Consider the following 22335-nt stretch of genomic DNA (forward strand, 5'->3'; position numbering starts at 1 on the left):
GTTGTCACTTCAAGAAAATAAGCTCCGGGCCATAAAACCATTCCCAACAGCTTGGACAACCTCCTCCCGACCATCTCGGCAAGAGGTTGTCATTTTGGCAAGGTTGCGGATTGCGCATTGCCGGTTTATCCACTGCTACCTGCTATCCAGTGACCCTGCCCCGCAGTGCCCTCGTGGTCATGCATTGACAGTGTGCCGTGTTTTATTGTTGTGTCCCTGTTTTAATCAATCTCGTGTTGTCCTGTGTCTGCCATTTACCTTACAGGAAATTTTAGGCATCTGCTCGTGTTCTTTGTTTTATTACTTTGAAGGACTTGCCCAAAGACATTTACCCGATTATATGTGCACTTACATTTGTGACTGGGCGCTAATGACCTTAGTAGTTGAGCGCCCTAAAACCACAAAAAAAAGAAGATCCACCACAACTATCTCAAAATCATCCCTTACAAGCCTTCCAAGAATTCCTCACATCCAGCATTGCTTCACAACCCTTCCTTAGGTCCCTACAACATGACCCTAACCTGTCCTTCGCATAACTCCAAGTTCTACGTTCCCTAAAAGCTGATTACTACATCATTATCCTCCCAGAAAACAAAGGATTTACCACTGTGGTAGTTGATCAAAAAGAGCATGTCAGTGAAGGTTTATGCCAGCTGTCCGTCACCTGTACTTACAGCGTCTGCCATCGAGATCCCATCCCTGTGATTCGAACTGACATGCAGTCCCTCTCATCCCGGCCGACTCAGCAAACGTATATCTGCCTTAGTTGATCAGCACCAGCAACCCATAGTACAGAGACTTCCGTCCTATATCAGAGACACCAACCACTTCCTAGAGTGTCTGAAATCCGTGCCTGTCCCACTCCCATCATCACACCTTGCTTCTTACCATTTATCCCTCCTCTCCCTATACCAACATCCCCCCCCCCTCCCCCCCTCTCCTCGTGCATGATCTGTCTGCTGCTTAACATTTCCTCAGTCAGTGCCCATCAGATACCAAATCTATGACATCCTTCCTACTCACCTTAATCAGCTTTATACTTACCAGCACCTACATCACATTTGAGGGGCACACATACAAAAAGATCAGGGATACAACCATGAGAACCAGGATGGCTCCGTCCTGTGCCAGTCTTTTCATGGGTCACTTGGAGGTGGCTGTACCGGGATCCAGAAGTCTTCAGTCCCTAGTTTGGTTTAGGTGCATTGATGACATCTTTACCAAATGGACTCATTGTGAGGCTGGCCCTTAAAATTCTAGGAATCTCTAAATATCTTCTCTCAGTTAAATTTCACATGGTCCTATTCCGAATCCCGTGCCACTGTCCTCGATGTTGATCTCGTCCTCACTGATGGTCAGCTGTACATGTCTGTCCGCATTAACCCTACTAACAAACAACAGTACTCACATTTTGACAATTGCCGTCCTTTCCGTTCATACGTTCCTTCCCATGCAGGCTTGGCATTCGACACAAATGTATTTGTTCAAATGCAGACTGTTTGCAAAACGCCCCCCCCCCCCCCCCCCCCATTCTCACCTCAGCCTCCGTTGGACGTAATTACCCTACCAGCCTAGTTCAAAAGCAGATTTCCTGGGCCATCACATCCAACCCTGGTACTGATCATCTTTCCAAAAAACAGGTTTGGAGCACACCACTGGTCTGTCAATATTATCTTGGACTGGAATGTATCAATCAGCTACTTCGACAAAGCCACAACTTCTTAAAATCATTCCCTGAAAAAGAGATCCATTCTGTCTGAGATTTTGCCCACCACACCTAAAATAGCTTTCTGCCACCCTGTTAATCTCCGCAATATTCTTATCAAATCCTACACTCCTTCTGCACCCGTTTCCCTACTGTACGGCTCCTACCCCTGTGGCCATCCCTGCTGTAAGACTTAGCCCATGAACCCTCCTACCACCAACCTATACCAGCCCTGTAACTGACAAAACACATACTATCAAAGAGAGAGCCACCTGTGAAATGACATGTTATATACCAACTGTTATGTAAACATTGTTCAACCTTTTACGTCAACATGACTATCATGAAATTATCAGTTAGGATGAATGGACATAGGCAGAGGGTGTATACAGGCAACACACAATATTCTATTGCAGAGCATGCTGTACAACAGACAGTCATGACCTCGGTACTTGTTTCACCACATGCGCCATCTGGATTCTTCCCCCAGACACCAATATCTCAGAACTCCGCAGGTGGGAAATAGTGCTACATGTCCTTGGTTCTTGCCACCCACCTGGCATTGCTTTTTTCACTCAGTTGTAGTTTTCTACATATTTCATTTTCTTACCTGTCTGTTTTCACTTCACCTCTGTGATGTACATTGCAGTTAGCTTTTCACTCTTATTAACTCGTGCATGCTGTTTAAGCAGTTATATCTGTCTTGCACACTACCCTGTCTTCCACCTTTAAGCTCTCAGGCTTTCAAATCCTGTCTGGTGTAGTCCCCAACAATCAGTCTTTCCTTCTCCTCCTGTCTGACAAGTCTCCCCCGACCTGCAGTTCTGGGTGACTTTCTCAAAATCTACCCCTTTTCCTAGACTTCCTCTGCACACAACAGCTCACTTATGAGTGCTCTTAATAATTAAAGTAATATAATACTTGTAAGTAAGTTAAAGTAGAACTTAGTTGATATTTTCATGCATCATCAGGTGAGTTTTGTATCACTGATAATGCAGAAACTCTCAAGGAAATTTCATGTTGATCTAAGTTTTAGTGTATATTTTTAGCTGGTCTTTGCATTTGATTTGCAGTGGTAAAAAGAAACAATGAAGTCTTGTGACAATCAACAGTCCACCCTTCACATAGTATGATGATGGGATTGTTTATTACTGAGCTTAACACTCTCAATGTGGGGAAGGACTGTTAACAATACCATGTGGTCTCTCTGCATTGAAAAGTAATGGATTCCCATCTTCATGTTTAATCTACAAATGTTCATTTATGATTATTTTTAATGTGATAGTTTCCAACATACAAAATTGTTATGGATATTTAAAATATTAATTTTTAATGAATAAATTGTTAGGATGAATTCATCACTCACAATTTTCAGCAAATTTAGTATTGTGTTGGACTTACCAGTGAAAACAACAGCCCAGACAGCAATATATTTATGCATTTGTACAGCGCGATCAAAAGGCACATAAAGATGCAGTGCAGTGTTACGTAGTGTAGTTATAGTGTTACGGCACATAGTGACTAATAAGGTAGAGTAGGTGAACATCATGGCCGAGGCTGCACCACGTGTTATAGTAACTCCATAGCCTGCTATGCGCCGTAAACCAGTGTGCTCTCTTTCCACTGAATAGTCTGTAATGTACATATCCAAGAAAATACAGTTACTAATTTGTTGTATATTGTAGTTTCTGAAACAGCAGGTAAATAACTACCTTTCATTATATTATATTTGGAACTATATTCATTATATAACAACATGGTCTGTACTACATCAAATTCTTGGTGTGAAAATTGTCTAACACTTATGTAGTATTCCGTAATTTGGAATGGAGATAGCCCACTACCACTGAGGAGAGTTAAGTTATTTCACGCGTAGTAACATAAGCGCATAATCAGCACAGTGTGAAACAACTAGGTTTGGTTAATCTGCACTCTAGTAATACCAGCAAGGGAGAACAGATGGAGAAAAAAAGAAAAAAGAGAGATGAAAAGCAGAAAGAGATGAAAAGCAGAAAGAGATGAAAAGCAGAAAGAGATGAAAAGCAACCACTCTTGCACAATGTGCATGCATGCATTCCACATGCATCCACACCAACAGAATTATTATGACATGTTTTTTTAATCTGGTTTGTAAAACACTGTGTGTGATGAATATGAAGGAATCAGTTTGACTATTGGATTAAAGAAGTTAGCTGGATGGCTTCTAAGGTGGCACTCTGAAAGTGTGTGAAAAGCTGAGGAGAAAAATGATCTTTTATTGTCTATGTCATAAGTGATCTATACTATGCCTTTGTGGTCTGGACGCTTTTTCCACTATTTAGCCTTGTTGAAACAGGTTGGAACCAAGCCCCATAGCCAAGGACCTTTGATGACACACTGGCACTTGTTTCAGTTACAGCTGATTTGAATCTTGTGGGGGAAAAGATTTTTACTGGAGTCTGTCAGATTGTGTGCTAATGCCTTCAGTTAGATTCTGTGGTCCCCAAAGTGCCTTAAAGTTTAAGGGTGTAGCAAACCATGATGGTGATCCACCTATCAGCTGAGGACATTAACTGTGAAGTACTTCACCTCTCGCTCAAGTGTAAAATCCCTAATTTATGACCACACTGACACCCAGGCAGCAGTCATCTCATCTGTACATAATTTAAGAAAATCATTAGTTCAGCTCAACCTATCCGCATACTAATATTAAAAACAATGTTATCAGAATAAAGAAACAAAATGTCTGCAAGGAAAAATGCCTCTAGTAAAACTGAACTGTTAATTCCCTTTGGTCATTCCTTTTTTTCCAGTGAGTGAAAAAACTGTGTGGCAACTTTTGTTCATGAGATGGTCTAGTGTTGCTTACTAAGTAAGAATTCTTTTTCCTTTCCTCTCTGTATCAGTTTGATATTGACTACTGCAGTGCCACATTGCAGAAACAAAAACAAAGATAATAGTCAATATTGTCATGGCTTTCATACAACTATGGAATGAAGAATAATTTAAAACTCAAAACAATGTCCTTTAGATGATAATTATTTTTTAACTTAAATCTCCAAGGAAGTTTTTGTCTCGTGACACTATGGTGACAGAAGAACCACCTCAATCAAGGGGTGCAAAATGAAGCTGATGGGTTATTCCTTGGTTCATACTTCACCACTTCTCTCGCAGACTGCATAGTGGTGCTTTTGTTTGTGCATAGGAACTCGGTGGTCTCCATTCATTGATTGTCCTTTTCTTTGACATGTCAAAGGAATCAGATAATCAGTTCATTGCCAGTCTCTTGACATTCAGCTCACACCAGCCATTCTGACAGCATGAGCATGTGAATGGAAATATTTGCTTTAAAACATCAGTAATTGGGTGTAAAATATACTGTCTCCAAAGTTTACATTTTCGTGAAGGCATTTGACAAAACCCTGCATGATGACCTGAAAATGTGGAAAGTGTTTTCCACGGTGGTGCCATCATGCTGATGGATCATATCAAGGCTGCATGCGGGACAGTTTCCAGGCATAGGTGACACATGATGATGGCATGGATGACACCTTCTTTTTAGAAGTTCTGATAATGGATGAGCCATGGATACTTTTTTCCATTGTGAGAACGCAATGCCAGTCATTTCAATGGAAGAACATACTCACAGTACCCACCAAAAACATTTTGAGTAACAGATGCTGCTGAATAAATGATGGTTGATATGTTTTGTGTATCACATCATGCTCCAAGGGGCATTACAATGACAGGTTTGTTACCAAGGTGTCCACCTGGTAGTTGCTGAAAACTGTAGGAAATGAACTCAACGTTTACATTTTTAAATGGGAATGGGGTACAAAATTAGTACTGTTGAATAGTGTTCTCAAAACTGTAACCTTTTAACACAAACATTTTCTAAATTTTATGCCAATTTATTGATGACATCAAAAAACTTTTCCAGAGACTCACAATTTGAATGCTGAAAGGAAAAAAAGAAAATTTGTTAAAGTGTAATGTAACTAATGTGGACAAACTTTTTCTCACCATTTCATTTAAATGAAGTTGTTTCCTATTTTAAAAATTATAAAAAACATATCTGCTTATTGCGTCATTGGGTTTTTGAGTGGACCTTTTTTTGTTTCTGCAACATGATCTATGTTTTTAACTCCCTACATGTAAAGTGATATGATATGACCTATGGGTCAGTGGAAAGGTCGGGGAAGAAGGCCAGTGTTCACTCCGTCTGCTTGCCGGGGGGGTCTCATCCCAGATGTGGAGGAGGCCCTACCAGCGGCGATAGACAGCACTGGGTGCACCCGACTGCAAATTGTTGCTCATGTCGGCACCAATGACTCCTGCCTTCTGGGTTCAGAGGCCATCCTCAGTTCGTACAGGCAGTTGGCGGAATTGGTAAAGGCGGAAAGCCTCGCTCGTGGGGTGGAATCAGAGCTAACTATTTGTAGTATAGTATAGGTCAGGCGTGCACTACACGCCAGAAGTGGCTACAAGGGTAGCGGAGTACGTGTGGAGTGCACATGGGGGTTTTTTAGGTTAGAGAATTCGCTCCCTAGGCCCGACAAGACGCTTCCTGAGATGCGGCAAGGTAGGAGTAGGCAAAATGCAACCGGGAATAACAATATTAATGTGAACAATATTAATGTGCTAATAGTAAACTGCAGGAGCGTCTATAGAAAGGTCCCAGAACTGCTCTCATTAATAAACGGTCACAACGTCCATATAGTACTAGGGACAGAAAGTTGGCTGAAACCAGACGTAAACAGTAATGAAATCCTAAACTCAGATTGGAATGTATACCGCAGAGACAGGCTGGACAGTGGAGGAGGAGGCGTGTTTATAGCGATAAGAAGTGCAATAATATCGAAGGAAATTGGTGGAGATCCGAAATGTGAAATGAGAAATGATTTGGGTTAAAGCAGGCTCAGACATGGTAATTGGATGTCCCTATAGGCCCCCGGGCTCAGCAGCTGTTGTGGCTGAGCACCTGAAGGATAATTTGGAAAATGTTTCGAGTAGATTTCCCCACCATGTTATAGTTCTGGGTGGAGATTTTAATTTGCTGGATATAGACTGGGAGACTCAAATGTTCATAACGGGTGGCAGGGACAAAGAATCCAGCGAAATTTTTTAAAGTGCTTTATCTGAAAACTACCTTGAGCAGTTACACAGAGAACCGACTCGTGGCGATAACATATTAGACCTTCTGGTGACAAACAGACCCGAGCTATTTGAAACAGTTAATGCAGAACAGGGAATCAGCGATCATAAAGCGGTTACTGCAGCGTTGATTTCAGCCGTAAATAGAAAAATTAAAAAAGGTAGGAAGATTTTTCTGTTTAGCAAAAGTGACAAAAAGCAGATTACAAAGTACCTGACGGCTCAACACAAAAGTTTTGTCTCAAGTACAGATAGTGTTGAGGATCAGTGGACAAAGTTCAAAACCATCGTACGATATGCGTTAGATGAGTATGTGCCAAGCAAGATCGTAAGAGATGGAAAAGAGCCACCGTGGTACAACAATCGAGTTAGAAAATTGCTGTGGAAGCAAAGGGAACTTCACAGCAAATATAAACATAGCCAAAGCCTTGCAGACCAACAAAAATTACGTGAAGCGAAATGTAGTGTGAGGAGGGCTATGCGAGAGGCGTTCAATTAATTCAAAAGTAAAGTTCTATGTACTGACTTGGCAGAAAATCCTAAAAAAATTTGGTCTTATGTCAAAGAGGTAAGCGGATCAAAACAAAATGCCCAGACACTCTGCGACCAAAATGGTACTGAAACAGATGATGACAGACTAAAGGCTGAAATACTAAATGTCCCTTCTCTAGATTGTCGCACAGATGACAAAACAGTAGATATCGAAATAGACGACAGAGGGATAGAGAAACAATTAAAATTGCTCAAAAGAGGAAAGGCCGCTGGACCTGATGGGATACCAGTTCGATTTTACACAGAGTACGCGAAGGAACTTGCCCCCCTTCTTGCAGCGGTGTACCGTAGGTCTCTAGAAGAGCGAAGCGTTCCAAAGGATTGGAAAAGGGCACAGGTCATCCCCGTTTTCAAGAAGGGACGTCGAACAGATGTGCAGAACTATAGACCTATATCTCTAACGTCGATCAGTTGTAGAATTTTGGAACACGTATTATGTTAGAGTATAATGACTTTTTCTGGAGACTAGAAATCTAGTCTGTAGGAATCAGCATGGGTTTCGAAAAAGTCGGTCGTGTGAAACCCAGCTCGCGCTATTCGTCCACGAGACTCAGAGGGCCATAGACACGGGTTCACAGGTAGATGCTGTGTTACTTGACTTCCGCAAGGCGTTGGATACAGTTCCCCACAGTCCTTTAATGGACAACATAAGAGCATATGGACTATCAGATCAATTGTGTGATTGGATTGAGGAGTTCCTAGATAACCGAACGCAGCATGTCATTCTCAATGGAGAGAAGTCTTCCGAAGTAAGAGTGATTTCAGGTGTGCCGCAGGGGAGTGTCATAGGACTGTTGCTATTCACAATATACATAAATGACCTGGTGGATGACATCAGAAGTTCAATGAGGCTTTTTGCAGATGGTGCTGTGGTGTATCGAGAGGTTGTAACAATGGAAAATTGTACTGAAATGCAGGAGGATCTGCAGCGAATTGACGCATGGTGCAGGAAATGGCAATTGAATCTCAATGTAGACAAGTGTAATGTACTGCGAATACATAGAAAGATAGATCCCTTATCATTTAGCTACAAAATAGCAGGTCAGCAATTGGAAGCAGTTAATTCCATAAATTATCTGGGAGTACGCATTAGGAGTGATTTAAAATGAAATGATCATATAAAGTTGATCGCCGGTAAAGCAGATGCCAGACTGAGATTCATTGGAAGCATCCTAAGGAAATGCAATCCGAAAACAAAGGAAGTAGGTTACAGTACGCTTGTTCGCCCACTGCTTGAATACTGTTCAGCACTGTGGGATCCGTACCAGATAGGGTTGATAGAAGAGATAGAGAAGATCCAACGGAGAGCAGCACGCTTCGTTACAGGATCATTTAGTAATCGCAAAAGTGTTACGGAGATGATAGATAAACTCCAGTGGAAGACTCTGCAGGAGGGACGCTCAGTAGCTCGGTACGGGCTTTTGTTAAATTTTCGAGAACATACCTTCACCGAAGAGTCAAGCAGTATATTGCTCCCTCCTACGTATACCTCGCGAAGAGACCATGAGGATAAAATCAGAGAGATTAGAGCCCACGCAGAAGCATACAGACAATCCTTCTTTCCATGAACAATACGAGACTGGAATAGAAGGGAGAACCGATAGAGGTACTCAGGGTACCCTCCGCCACACACCGTCAGGTGACTTGCGGAGTATGGATGTAGATGTAGATGGGTGGTGTGCACAGTAGACCTCAAATATTATCTCATGTGATGCATGGCCAGAAGCTGGTATCTGACAATAGCTCTCACTCTTGTCAGTGCTTTTAATTGGAATTGTATTTCTAAAGGTGTGATCGTGCACTCTATTGTTTACAGTTGCAGCTAAAGAATCTTCTGGGTTTATTGTTGAGGTAACGTTTTGAACTAGTCTGTGTTCATGTCCCCCATTATGTTGACATGCTCATAATGGGACTGAAGTAGGTATAGTGCCAACCGAAAATACATTGCATAGGTAATGTTTAAAGGCTTATAGATTACTCCAGGTAAGCACTTCTCGGTGTGTCAACTTATTTTCAATGAGTGTGAATGCCACCCTCCTTTCATCAGTCTCAGTGTGCTTAGCACTGTGAGATGGAGGTCAGATTGGTTGTATGTTTTGACAGTACTATTATGTTTGTCTGCTCTAAGAAAGTGCATCTCAAGAGGTGCACATATCCGAAGGATGTTGCAGATGGTAGGATTATGTGAAATTTAAAATAATATAAAAGGAGATTCCGTGCTTCGTAATTTGCAGACAAGAACTGAATATTACGATGTGCAACAAGCAGCTCTGATGTGTACTTGCAGGTGGCTTAATGCAGCAGTTTGATGTTCACTTCTCTCTGAATCCCATTCTTTATTGGTGCTATAGTTCAATAGTGATTAGAACTTTGTTTTGCAGAAAGGACTCTTCCATATGATCCTGAAGGAGAGATGATCAGTGAATTATGACTTTCTGACTGGGATTAAGAACATATGATAGTAGAGAAGCGATTACTCAGGTTGAAAATATATGATAACAAAAGTGATTGCTCTGAGCAACTAATCCCTCTGTTGTAAAACACCAGTAGTGGCTGGAATAATATCCGTAAGATATGATTAGTAATGGATCACACAGATAAGTGATAAAAAAGGAAAAAAGGGAACATTGTGAGCGGGCAGTACTGCCAGCTGAGAAAAAACAAGTTGGAAAGAACAGTAGCAAGATTAGCCCACAAAGCAACAGTTTTATTAAATTTTGTACAGTGTATTGGTTATGAAGTGCAGATTAAAACTTAAGAAACTGCAAAAGTGTGTGAAATTAGGGAGATGGGACCTGGATAAAGTGAAAGAATCGGAGATTGCCGATAGGAACTGGGGAAACGAATACAAAAGAAAACAAATGGATACCATTTAGAGATGAAACAAGATTGTAGTTAATCCCAAATGTTATGCAGCTTAGGTAGAAGAAATGTCTGTTCCTGTCAGAAGGTAAACTAAGTGACGATGAGACATTGAGAGCTACAAAATTGGCTTTATCTGTCTGTGACACATTTCTGACCAATCATCCTCAGACATATAAAATGGGTTTCCCACAGTTGTTTGGTATAGTTTTAGGCAGTTCCCATTCATAATAATTATTTCCAGTCATAACAAAGAGTTTTGTCAGCACATTTTTCTTTCGTTTTTTAATCAACTTTAGAGATTGCAGCTCAACATATATAAAGAAAGAAACTTCCACATGGGAAAAATATATTAAAAACAAAGATTCCAAGACTTACCAAGCGGGGAAAGTGCCGGCAGACAGGCACATGAACAAAACACACAAACACACACACAGAATTACTAGCTTTCGCAACCGATGGTTGCTTCTTCAGGAAGGAGAGGGAAAGACGAAAGGATGTGGGTTTTAAGGGAGAGGGTAAGGAGTCATTCCAATCCCGGGAGCGGAAAGACTTACTAAGGGAAGTCTTTCCGCTCCCGGGATTGGAATGACTCCTTACCCTCTCCCTTAAAACCCACATCCTTTCGTCTTTCCCTCTCCTTCCTGAAGAAGCAACCATCGGTTGCGAAAGCTAGTAATTCTGTGTGTGTGTTTGTGTATATATAGAACTTAGCCACAGAGAATCATAAGCGTCCGAAGCAAAAAGTTTTGAGAACAATAGGTGTTTGTGGAAATCAAATTTGTAAACAAACCACCAGTCTCATATGTCTGAATTATTTTTTAACTAAGTCTCAGCATCCAATCTTTCATATGAAAAATAATTTACCCATATATAGACTGAGACTATAGTGTCTTCTGACAGTATAAAATTTGCAGTTAAAGTGAAACTAGAATCAGACCATAACAGAACAGATACTAAATGCAACATGTACTCGATCATAATCTTTTTCCAACGCGTCATGGTCCTCATTATCGTCATTGTCATTAAACACATTCTGTGATTAGAGGTTCAGATAAAACTGCATACATGCTATACAATCTCAAAATTAGTGATTGTGTGTTTAGGCCTTTGTGGTTATCACTGTCTGAATTTTAATAAGAACTTTTGAAATAACATAGTTCACAGATAACAGAAGAAGAAGAAGAAGAAACATAATGTGTTTCTTACACAAGAAATTTTTTTATACTTTCATTTGTTTTACAGATAAGTGTGTTTTATTTTCTCTGCTATACTCACAGTAAGCTCGCTCAGCAAATATTGCAATCACAACAAGTGTGTACAAAGTGACCCAGAAGATTTCACGGCTATAATTTGCAACAGTTGATACCAGTGTGAAGTATGTTGTGTTTTGCGAATCATCTAGGCTCTTTGTATGTAATGTAATATCTTGGTCCGGCATGATACTGCTTGTAACGTTCAGTGGCTCTCTCTCTGTTCCAGAATATTTAGAACCACTGAAACATAGTAAATGGTATGAGCTGCAAATGATGCAAGTAATGAAGAAATTTATAATTTTAAGTTCATAACACTACATTATTTTCACTGAGAAGCTTTTCTTTTTACAATAAATATGCTAACAGTTGTCTAGTTTGTTTCATTGTGTGAAGTGCACAAAATGAATTATACTGCTTAATTAACAAGAATTGAGCAAGATGGTCGTAGACAGTGCTTCATTTGAGAGTGTGTGTGTGTGTGTGTGTGTGTGAGAGAGAGAGAGAGAGAGGAGAGAGAGAGAGAGAGAGAGAGAGAGGGGGGGGGGGGGGGGGGTTGGTACGGAGTATCAGGGCATACCATGACAAATCAAGCACTACTTGCAGACTTATGAAAAGTTTCACTAGGAATGCTTAAGAAAACCATATAATATTTACGTTAGTGTAGTTTTAGAACAAAAGATGATCAATCATTATAATGGTGGTTTCAGATCTTTGCACATCTTTGTATTTATTTTACATCATATTATTTTTTCCTCGAACTCCTAGAGGACAAGCTAAAACAGGCTCACTTTCTTCAGCCCTTTGTTCCCAGTCCTTAAACATTAGAAGTCTGAAGACAGCGCGCTGCTAGTATTTTGTTTCTGGTTCCTTATTTCAGCTCTACTGCTTTTCACTTGTTTCCAAGTTAAGCAAACTGCTATTTTGTTTGTATTATTCTCCATCATTCTTGTCTTCGATTTTTTAATCCAAAATCTGCTTCTGTAGTTATTTTTGTTGTGCGCAATAGATTTTTCAGTATATAAGAACATATTTCATTTGATACATGAAACTGATATTAGGCATTGTCATTAATCTAACTTCTGGTTTTAGAAAAAGTAATTTGACTTGATTTTGTTCATTTGTAGTACTATGTGTGATTAAATATTGCTCAAACTTTGAAATATTGAAGATATTGTTATGAGGTGGAGGAATTGCCTGTTGTAAAATGTGTTTTATTTTTTTGCCATATGCTAAGCTGTTAATTTCATAGCCGATACTGTATTCCTCTACTTCAACTGTTTTAGGAAAGCAAAGCAATTTGAAAACCTCAGTGACTTGGCATCTATGTAGTAAGGAAAATGTGCTTTGAATGAATTCTTCACAAACAGCTAACACTGCAGTTTTTCATGAAAAACATACATATGTGTTAAGATGAATCATTACTGTTGTTGTCAGTGTACCAATAGCCTCTCTGATACTGGACAGGTATTCTGTACTCAAACGTCTTCCTTTAGTAGCTGTCACTCAGCATAGGTTGAAAAGGATCTATCTTCAAATAGTCACTATATTTACACACTATATAGGGAGCTAAATTGCAGGTTTCCTCAGCTTTCCAGTGTAATTGCATTTCTTAGCATTAATTAGTTCAGACAAAGGGAGACCCAATGTTTAACAACAGCATTAACATTTCACTGAATATTATTTCCACCATGTGAGTGCTTAAAATCTCTTGGATTTTGAAAAGAAATTTCTTTAGAATAATATGCTGTGTTTTTAATAACAGTGGCGATTAGTGATTATTCTGGTCGAGTTTTCATTGAAGAACAGACATTGATAAATGGTTTGCTTACCCGTACATGCTGAATACTGTATATCTAGCCTTCTCGAACTGTGTACTTCTGTTGGGAAGAACATTTTGATATCCTTGAATTCCTGGGAAATTTAGTTGCGTATATCCCAGCTTGTCCTTATAATCAGTAAGGAGGCTTTGAAAGTCTTCAAGCGTTATGACATTCTGTTGAAGAGTGTGTGTTTTATTAGTGGCTTACATGTTGCAAGTTGTACACAAAAATTGTCTATGAAGGACAAAGTTAAAATCACCAAAATTCTACAGCATTTGAAAGTTGGACTGCTCGAGAAATCATGAATAGTGGAGAGAGCAGTTAGCTGTAAGTAAACACACACTGGGAAAAGAAAGGTGGGTGAGGCAAGAAAGGTTGAAGATCAAGGTAGAAATAAACAAGGGAGGAAATACATAGGAAAAAGAAGCATTACAATGAAAAGTGAGGCGTTAAAGTTGAAAATTGCTTTTGTCTATGGATGACACTCTTCAGGATAATGCACCATCTGTGAAACACCATACATGTTCATGATGAGATAATATGTTTTACTTAAAACTGATGGAAAATATGAAAACATCATTAGCAATACTATTTTTCATAAAAAGTGTAGTGTGTATACAATGATTAAATTTCTAAATGATAACAATTTGGTAGTCTATCTATTGTGAACTGCATGAAGTGACTTAGATTTATCTGCAAATAAAAACCAGAAATGTTTTATCCGAACTTATATTTTAATTTCATCGTGTAAAATGGATAGTGCTTTTTGTATTCCATTTCAGCATTTTTTTAAAAGTTCATTAGTTTTTAACTATAATTAATTAATTTCATCACAGAGTCATTGTAACTATTATGGCTGAAATTTTTTGTGCTTACGCCTCAGATACTCAAGAAAATGAAATGTTATGATGTTTCTGAATTTACAGATCCATTGCAAATGTCAAGTAAATAATATAGATCAAAGAAGCCATCAGTATGTTGTATTCAGATATCTCTTCTGACCGAGTCAGTTTAAAGGCCAGGATGGATGTACAAAGCATGATTGCAAAATAAGTTCTGTCTCACAATATTTTTGTTTCATAGAAAATACATATGCAATTTAATACATGGGGGTAAGTGCTCCCTACACATCTCTTAAGAATACCTTAAGATACTGTGCCATTTGTTCCAATGCTGCACCTAGATATTCAATGTCTTTGTCAAAAATGCTAAGCTTAGGCTGTTGAATGATCCAATTTGACACCTGTAGGGAAGAAAATAATACCAACTTGGTGATATGCAGTTGTGCCCCTTCACCATTCATTTGGCTGTAGCAATTTGTGTTACAGGAAAGAAATAGAACACTTCACAGACAACAAACATGAACAAAGAACACACATTTTGTTGTCAGTCTAAGGAGGAAGTTCACCTGTTGTACACTATAAGTAGGCTACTGAAATTTATACACTGAAGAGCCAAAATATTATGAGCGCCGCCCACCACAACGCCGAATGTCACTTGGTGGTTTTGTGGGCATGTGGTGTGGCAAAAAAAGTATGTAAGTGGAAAGACATGAAAAGGGGTCAGCCTATTGAAGATATGGGCTGTGAATGGCAAAATCCATTGATATAAGTGACTTTTGCAAAGGGCAGATTTTTATTACACAGGGCCTGTGAATGAGTTATCTCGAAAACGGCAAAGCTGGTCGAATTTTCATGTGCTGCAGTTGTGAGCATGTACGGAAAGAGGTAGGACAGTGAAACTACCGCCAGATGCTGAGTGGTTGGAAGTTCACAAATCTTCACAGAATGTGGGGTTCGGAGGCTTGTCTGCTCTGTAAAGTAGGGCAGATGGTGATCTGTGGCATATCTACCGAAAGAGCACAATGCTGGTCACACACAAGTGTTTTGAAACACTGTTGAACATGGAGCTCCACAGCAGGCCATTCCTAGGTGTTCACATCTTATCCCAACGACGTTCGCAATCAAGATTACGGTGGGCATGGGACGATCGGGATTCGACCGTTGATCAATGGAAAGGTGTCGGCTCTTCGGTTGAATCCTATTTTTTCTATATTAGGTCAATTGTCATCTTCACAAAAACCATTATTGAGGTAAATGGTGGCTCAAAACATGCAGCATGCCATGGACACAGGGTGGTGGGAGCAGTATTATGCTTTAGGAAACACTCGCCTACACTTTCTTGGGACCTGTGGTAGTAACTGAAAACACCATGACAGCTGCAAACCATGTGCATCCCTTCATGCTTTGTCTTCCCCAGTGGCAATGTCATCTTTCAGCAGTGTGATTGTACGTGTCTCAGTGCCAGAAACATGCTACTGTGGTTTCAGGAGCATTATAGTGTATTCACGTTGATGTGTCGGTGACCAAATTCGCTTGATGTAAATACTATGGAATCCATCTGGGCCGCTATCGGGCACCATAACTGCATACAAAAGTCAGCTGCCTGTTTTTTACATAATTTACATTGCCCGTGCGTAGACATGATGTATTTCATTTTGAAGATGGACAAACAAGTTGTTAAGCAGGCGGTCATAATGTTTTGGCTTGTCAGTGTAGCTGTTTGTTGGAAGAATATAATAATGGTGTCATTTCAGTGCAGATAATGTGACAGTATTGCCGCAGTTTCTAGGCTCCAACACTGCTGGCCATTTTGTGTTTCTCATTCAGAAATACCATTTTATTGTTGTTTGTTTGTGATAAGATGTTTAGAAGCCTATTGGAATTTGACAGTGGCAAGCTTGTGGCGTATGGTGCTGCGGATTATTGTCCTGTGGTATTGCTATTTGTGTTGGTCAGCATCCCACAACTGTCAAATCAGTAGGTTACAGAGAGCCATACTCACGCAAGATATCAGTCATCTTGAGTGACAAGTATCCAGACATACAGACATATTGTTTGCTTGGTCATACAAAGCTGTAGAGCCACACCACAAAATTTGAATCGTGAACAGACTTGTATGCCGAAAGAACTCAATGTGGACAGTGTGCTAACGTCTGTAGTACCACAAACTGTCAGCTTAGATACCATTGTTTCGGCTTCCATTGATGCTACATCCAGAGTTAGGTGTGCCAACAATGGTGCACTCAATAACAGTGAATACAGGAGTGGCATTGTGTCATCTTTACAGATGAGTCCCAGTTCTGCATACAGTGTCACAACAGTGGTATTTGTGCGGCAGTTTGAGGAAAATGAATGTTGCAGGATTGCATTTGTTATTGTCATAAGGGCGAGCACCAGGCACATTGATATGGGTACCATAGGATACACAACACGATCATCTCTAGCTGGTAGTTTGGATAGCTGGCGTTATATTCTCACGTGTTAATACAATTGGCTGTGCTGTATATATGAGATCTCTGTGATTTTATCTTTCAACAAAGCAAATGCAGGACCACATGATCCCCATTCTGTCCTGATCCACTGCAGTACCTAGGGGTCCGAGTGTTGCCCTGACCAGGACATTCTTGAGACCTCTTGTCTGTTGAAAACACCTGGATGTGAATTACTGAGAGACTGGTGGGCCACTACTTGCCAACCACTATGATTGTGTATTCTTCCTACTATACTGTATACTTGCAGTAAGTAAAATCTCATGATTTGCTGTAATTCCAGTTTTAGTAGTTAATATTGTTTATGTTGGAAAGTGCGGTACTCTGACTACGAGGCCTAAAATACTGTTTCAGCCCAGAGTATATTCACTAACTTCAGTGGGTGACAAGTAATGAGCTTCACAGTATCTCTCTCATTGGAAGATGAAAGGAAAAACACATCATCCCTGAACTTCTTTGTTTATCAGTGCAGATTACCGTGCGTTTTTGAGATTTTTTTCAGAAGCTACCATTATCCTTTCGCATAATGTACCCGGTGGCCGTGCGGTTCTAGGTGCTGCAGTCCAGAACTGTGGGACTGCTATGGTTACAGGTTCGAATCCTGCCTCGGGCATGGATGTGTGTAATGTTCTTAGGTTAGTTAGGTTTAAGTAGTTCTAAGTTCTAGGGGACTGATGACCTAAGATGTTAATTCCCATAGTGCTCAGAGCCATTTGAACCATTTTCTCGAAGGAAAAAAAAAGGATGCAGTTTATTGTTCACATATCTGTAAGAACATACTGTTTTGTGGAAAAAGATTGGTTGAATAATTCGTTATGCACTAATTGCACAACACACTCGTGTTTTCACATCACGCTGAGGATGCCGATGTAATCCATGAGGATTTTTAAAGCTCCAGTCGATTGTTTTGAGAATTTATGTACCCTGACAAATGCAGCGATTCTTCATCAGAAAAAAGCCTCTCGGGATCAAGTTCCCCACTGTGCACAGACAGCCAGTTGTAGGAACGGTTGTGCACAGGTCTGTGAGTAGATGCTCTTGACACTCCAGACTGAAGAGCCAAATGGTGCAGAAATTTTCCAAAGCCTCCCCTATCTTGTCTAATTTATTTTTGGTTAAAACTCTAGTTTATTTAGGCCATCATTTTTGTAAAACAGATCTAGTCTATTGAAATTTTTTCACTGACCTGCGTATCGTCGCATCATAGGAAACATGCACACTGGGAAATTTTTGAATGAGTTCAAGTCAACATTCCACATACAATTGAATTTTTGCGTAGTAAAGCACAAGAAACATTCATTGATCCTTTGTGTATACCATACCAGATGGAAACTCAAAAGGAAACTCAAAACAAAACACCTGAACACTCCGTCACACAGTTTAGAAGACACACACACACACACACACACACACACACACACACACACACACACACAGAGTATTTTTGTCCAAGGACCTGGCCCAGCAACATATGGGCAGGGAAAGCCCCAGGCTCAGGGCAGTTGCAGTAATGACTTCTAGCAACGAATAAATTTGACAAAAAAAAAACTTGAAATAAAACAGCAGTACACTCAGTCGCAGAGTGTAGGGACACGTGCAAAGTGTTGGTGTCTGAAAACTATGTATAACTATGACCTGCAGCAACAGCTGGCAAATGTACTAGGTAACCCGCAGACCCTGCCAGGCATCTTTCATGAGACATCTTTTACTTATGCCTGCTAAAGCCAATAAAGTAAATTAGAAAGAAAACTGTTACTTCGGATAACATTATTGAATCGTCATTCATCTTAAATGGCTTCTGTGTAATATTTAGGTGATTACGTGGGCATTTTTAAAGAAATTAGTTATGTATATTTCTAAATACAATTCCCTGTTTACAGTATAATTCTGCTTGCCATATAACTTCATAGAACTTCTCAATCCTTGATGTTCAGATAATTTGTAGAAAGAAATGCTGATAGGTATGGTTTTGATTTCTTTTTGAAATAATTGAAATTTCCAATTTCTTTCTTTATGTTAGATATGTGTGTCATGAACACCTTTTAACTAAAGTACACTTTGAATGCTAGACAAGGAGAAGTCTTCTTGAAAGTAATTTTTTATCTTGTGATGTGATTGTGTAAATCACAGTTAAGCTGGAACTGATTTTTATTGTCAGCAACAGAGGAGCAAAAATATAAGAGTGTATGTAAGAATTCTAAGATCCTTAAAAATGCTTTTTGTGATGCAAAGTCCATTTTACACAATATTCTCTAAATAAAATATTAATTAATAGGATAATTTCATGAGATAACATGGGATGAAAATACGCAAAATAAGTCACCATTCTTGTGTTTAGGATTGCCTTCAGTTAAGTTGCGCTCAAATGTGCTGTTATATACTTAAGAGAATTTCTTGTCTTTGAAGAGTGTCAGTGTTCTAGTTTTTACATGAGATATCCATCTATTGAAATATATTACGCTTGAATCCTATTGTGTTTTTGTAATTTTAGTGCTGTTTCTTTGCATGCAGTCTTAGTGATGATTTAAATTATGCTACATTACCTTGTCTGCCAAACCAGCATTACGCAACATTGACACTATGAGGTCATCCAGATGAGTTTGGTCAACATCAGAGTTAGCAGTTTCAATCAGTGACCTAAAACATATGTAGAATGTGTGTAAACTATGCCAGCAAATACATAATTTTTACATATCGAAACAATGTGAATTTCTAAATTAGAATCAAATGGTTATTGTTTTACTAATTGCTTCCCTTTCAATTCTGTGGCGTTACACTTAAGTGGAGTAATTTTTAAAAAAAATTAAAAGAAAGGCCCTTGTGACTGTACACACATTTGTCAGAATTGTCATTTAATCCACTTCAATTCAGATAGCAAAATAACTGCTATTAGAGCAGTAGTATAGATACTATTTTAAATATAACCATATTAATATTTTTTCATCAAATGGGCATGCAGCGACTGTTAATTACCAAATTTTTTGTAGGACTTAAAGTTCTGGACAATTTTGTTCTCCCTATCCCTCTCCCTCCCCACATCTCTTGGGTTCTTCTCTGAAATTAGTTTGCAGCAGTATGACATTCAAAATCCTTCTGTACCACCGAATTTCTAGCTCTTGTAACCATTTCCTCTCTTATTTTTCCACTGTCAAAATTTCGCCCCTTTTAGGGCTACACTTCCAGGAAGGAAGGAGTATTAGGTTTAATGTCCTGTTGACATTGAGGTCATCAAAGATGGAGCACATGGCCATACCCTTTTCAAAGGAACCTTCCCGGTATTTGGCTGAATCGACTTAGTGAAATCACAGAAAATGCAAATCTGGATGGCCAGATGTGAATTTGAACCATCATCGTCCGAATGAGAGTCCAGTGTGCTAAGTACTGTACCACCTCCCTCAGTGGCTACTCTCCAGACAAATGTTTTAATGAGCTGTTACCTACTTACTGGACCAATTTTGTTGCTGGTAATCCACACTACTACACTATGTGATCAAAAGTATCCCGACACTCCCAAAAACATACATTTTTCATATTACGTGCATTGTGCTGTCACCTACTGCCAGGTACTTCATATCAGTAACCTCAGTAGTCATTAGACATTGTGTGAGAGAGCAGAATGAGGCACTCTGCAGATCTCATGGACTTTGCACGTGGTCAGGTGATTGGGTGTCACTTGTGTCGTACATCTGTACGCGAAATTTCCACACTCCTAAACATTCCTGGGTCCACTGTTTCCGATGTGATAGTGAAGGGACACGTACAGCACAAAAGCGTACAGGCCGAACTTGTCTGTTGACTGACAGACACCGCTGACAGTTGAAGAGGGTCGTAATGTGTAATAGGCAGACATCTATCCAGACCATCACACAGGAATTCCAAACTGCATTATGGTCCACCGTAAGTACTATGACAGGTAGGTGGGAGGTGAGAAAACTTGGATTTCATGGTCAAGCAGCTGCTAATAAGCCACACTTCACGCCGGTAAATGCCAGATGATGCCTTGCTTGGTGTAAGGAGCGTAAATGTTGGACGGTTGAACCGTGGAAAAACATCATGGGGAGTAATGAATCACAGTACACAGTGTGGCAATCCGATGGCAGGGTGTGGGTATGGTGAATGACTGGTGAACGTCATGTGCTAGTGTGTGTAGTGAAACAGCAAAATTCGGAGGCAGCATTGTTATGGTGTGGTCGTGTTTTCCATGGAGGGGGCTTGCACCCCTTGTTTTGTGTGGCACTATCACAGCACAGGCCTACATTGATGTTTCAAGCACCTTCTTGCTTCCCACTGTTGAAGAGCAATTTGGGGATGGCGATTATATCTCTCAAAACGATCAATCAACTGTTCATAATGAACGGCCTGTGGTGGAGTGATCACATGACGATAACATCCCTGTAATGGACTGGCTTGCACAGAGTCCTGACCTGAATCGTACAGAACACCTTTGGGATGTTTTGGAACGCCGACTTTGTGCCAGGCCTCACTGACCAACATCAGTACGTCTTCTCAGTGCAGCACTTTCCAGCACCTGATTGAACGTATGCCTGTGAGAGTAGAAGCTGTCATCAAGGCTATTGGTGGGCCAACACGATATTTAATTCCAGCGTTACTGTTGGGGGCACCACAAACTTGAGCCAGGTGTCCAGATAGTTTTGATCACATAGTTTATATACTGCAGAATTTCACAGACGGTTGAAATGTAAACATTCGTTTAGTTTCTGCTTGCAGTTATCAAAATCTGTAATAATATTTTCTCATATACAGCTATACCGAACGTACTTTTTGTCCTTTAGATATCAGAAGTGGCGCAACTATGTCAGCATTAAGATACCAAAATCTATGAAGACATTATCTCATAAATAGTTAAACTGAATTTGTGTACTTTAGATATCAGTATGTGAAACAACAGTTTGCATTTTATCGTTAAAATAAAGAATGCAATCACTATAGGCATAAAATGAAAGTATAAATTAATATGTTCAAGTGTTTTGAGATGATTAAAGCTGATGTACTATCTGTGAAATAATCGTATTTTAGAAACTGTAAGTACTTAGCTTACTTCCAAACAATGATGTTAGGAGCAAATTAAAATATATATATATATATATCAGCTGCCTCTTTCTCCAGTGTTGGATGCACATTCTCGTGATGAAAACTAGTTACATCATTCAAAAACTATAAAACAAAGTAGTATTACCATCCTTGAACCTCTTTCTCTGACAGTTTCCATAAAGTCGAGAGATACAGTGACAAATTATTTGCCTCATATCTACCAGGGATGTGGTTAAGCACTAATCCTACCATACCTACTAACGTTTTCACGATTGTATACATTATACTTAATGAATATCATTGTGATTCCTATAACAAGGTCACATCATATTCAAAACAAAGATTCCAAGACTTACCAAGCGGGAAAGCGCCGGCAGACAGGCACATCAACAAAACACACAAACACACACACAGAATTGCTAGCTTTCGCAACCGATGGTTGCTTCTTCAGGAAGGAGAGGGAAAGACGAAAGGATGTAGGTTTTAAGGGAGAGGGTAAGGAGTCATTCCAATCCCGGGAGCGGAAAGACTTCCCTTAGGGGAAAAAAAGGACAGATGTACACTCGCGCGCGCGCACACACACACACACACACACACACACACACACACACACACACACACACA

The 22335-nt window shown here is 39.8% G+C and overlaps 1 protein-coding gene across 1 annotated transcript in view; it reads right to left on the reverse strand.

The window, feature by feature from the left end:
* The window catches only part of LOC126281928 (dual oxidase-like), a 234658-nt gene that overhangs the window by 61991 nt on the left and 150332 nt on the right, over positions 1-22335 (reverse strand). The window contains exons 21-24 of the mRNA XM_049981262.1: positions 19203-19296; positions 13338-13501; positions 11531-11748; positions 3107-3337 (exon numbers count right to left, since the gene is read on the reverse strand). Of these exons, the coding sequence (XP_049837219.1) occupies positions 3107-3337; positions 11531-11748; positions 13338-13501; positions 19203-19296 (707 nt within the window). The remainder of the gene's footprint in view (positions 1-3106; positions 3338-11530; positions 11749-13337; positions 13502-19202; positions 19297-22335) is intronic.

Source organism: Schistocerca gregaria, chromosome 7 (genome assembly GCF_023897955.1).
Source record: "Schistocerca gregaria isolate iqSchGreg1 chromosome 7, iqSchGreg1.2, whole genome shotgun sequence".
Taxonomy (NCBI): Eukaryota; Metazoa; Arthropoda; class Insecta; order Orthoptera; family Acrididae; genus Schistocerca; species Schistocerca gregaria.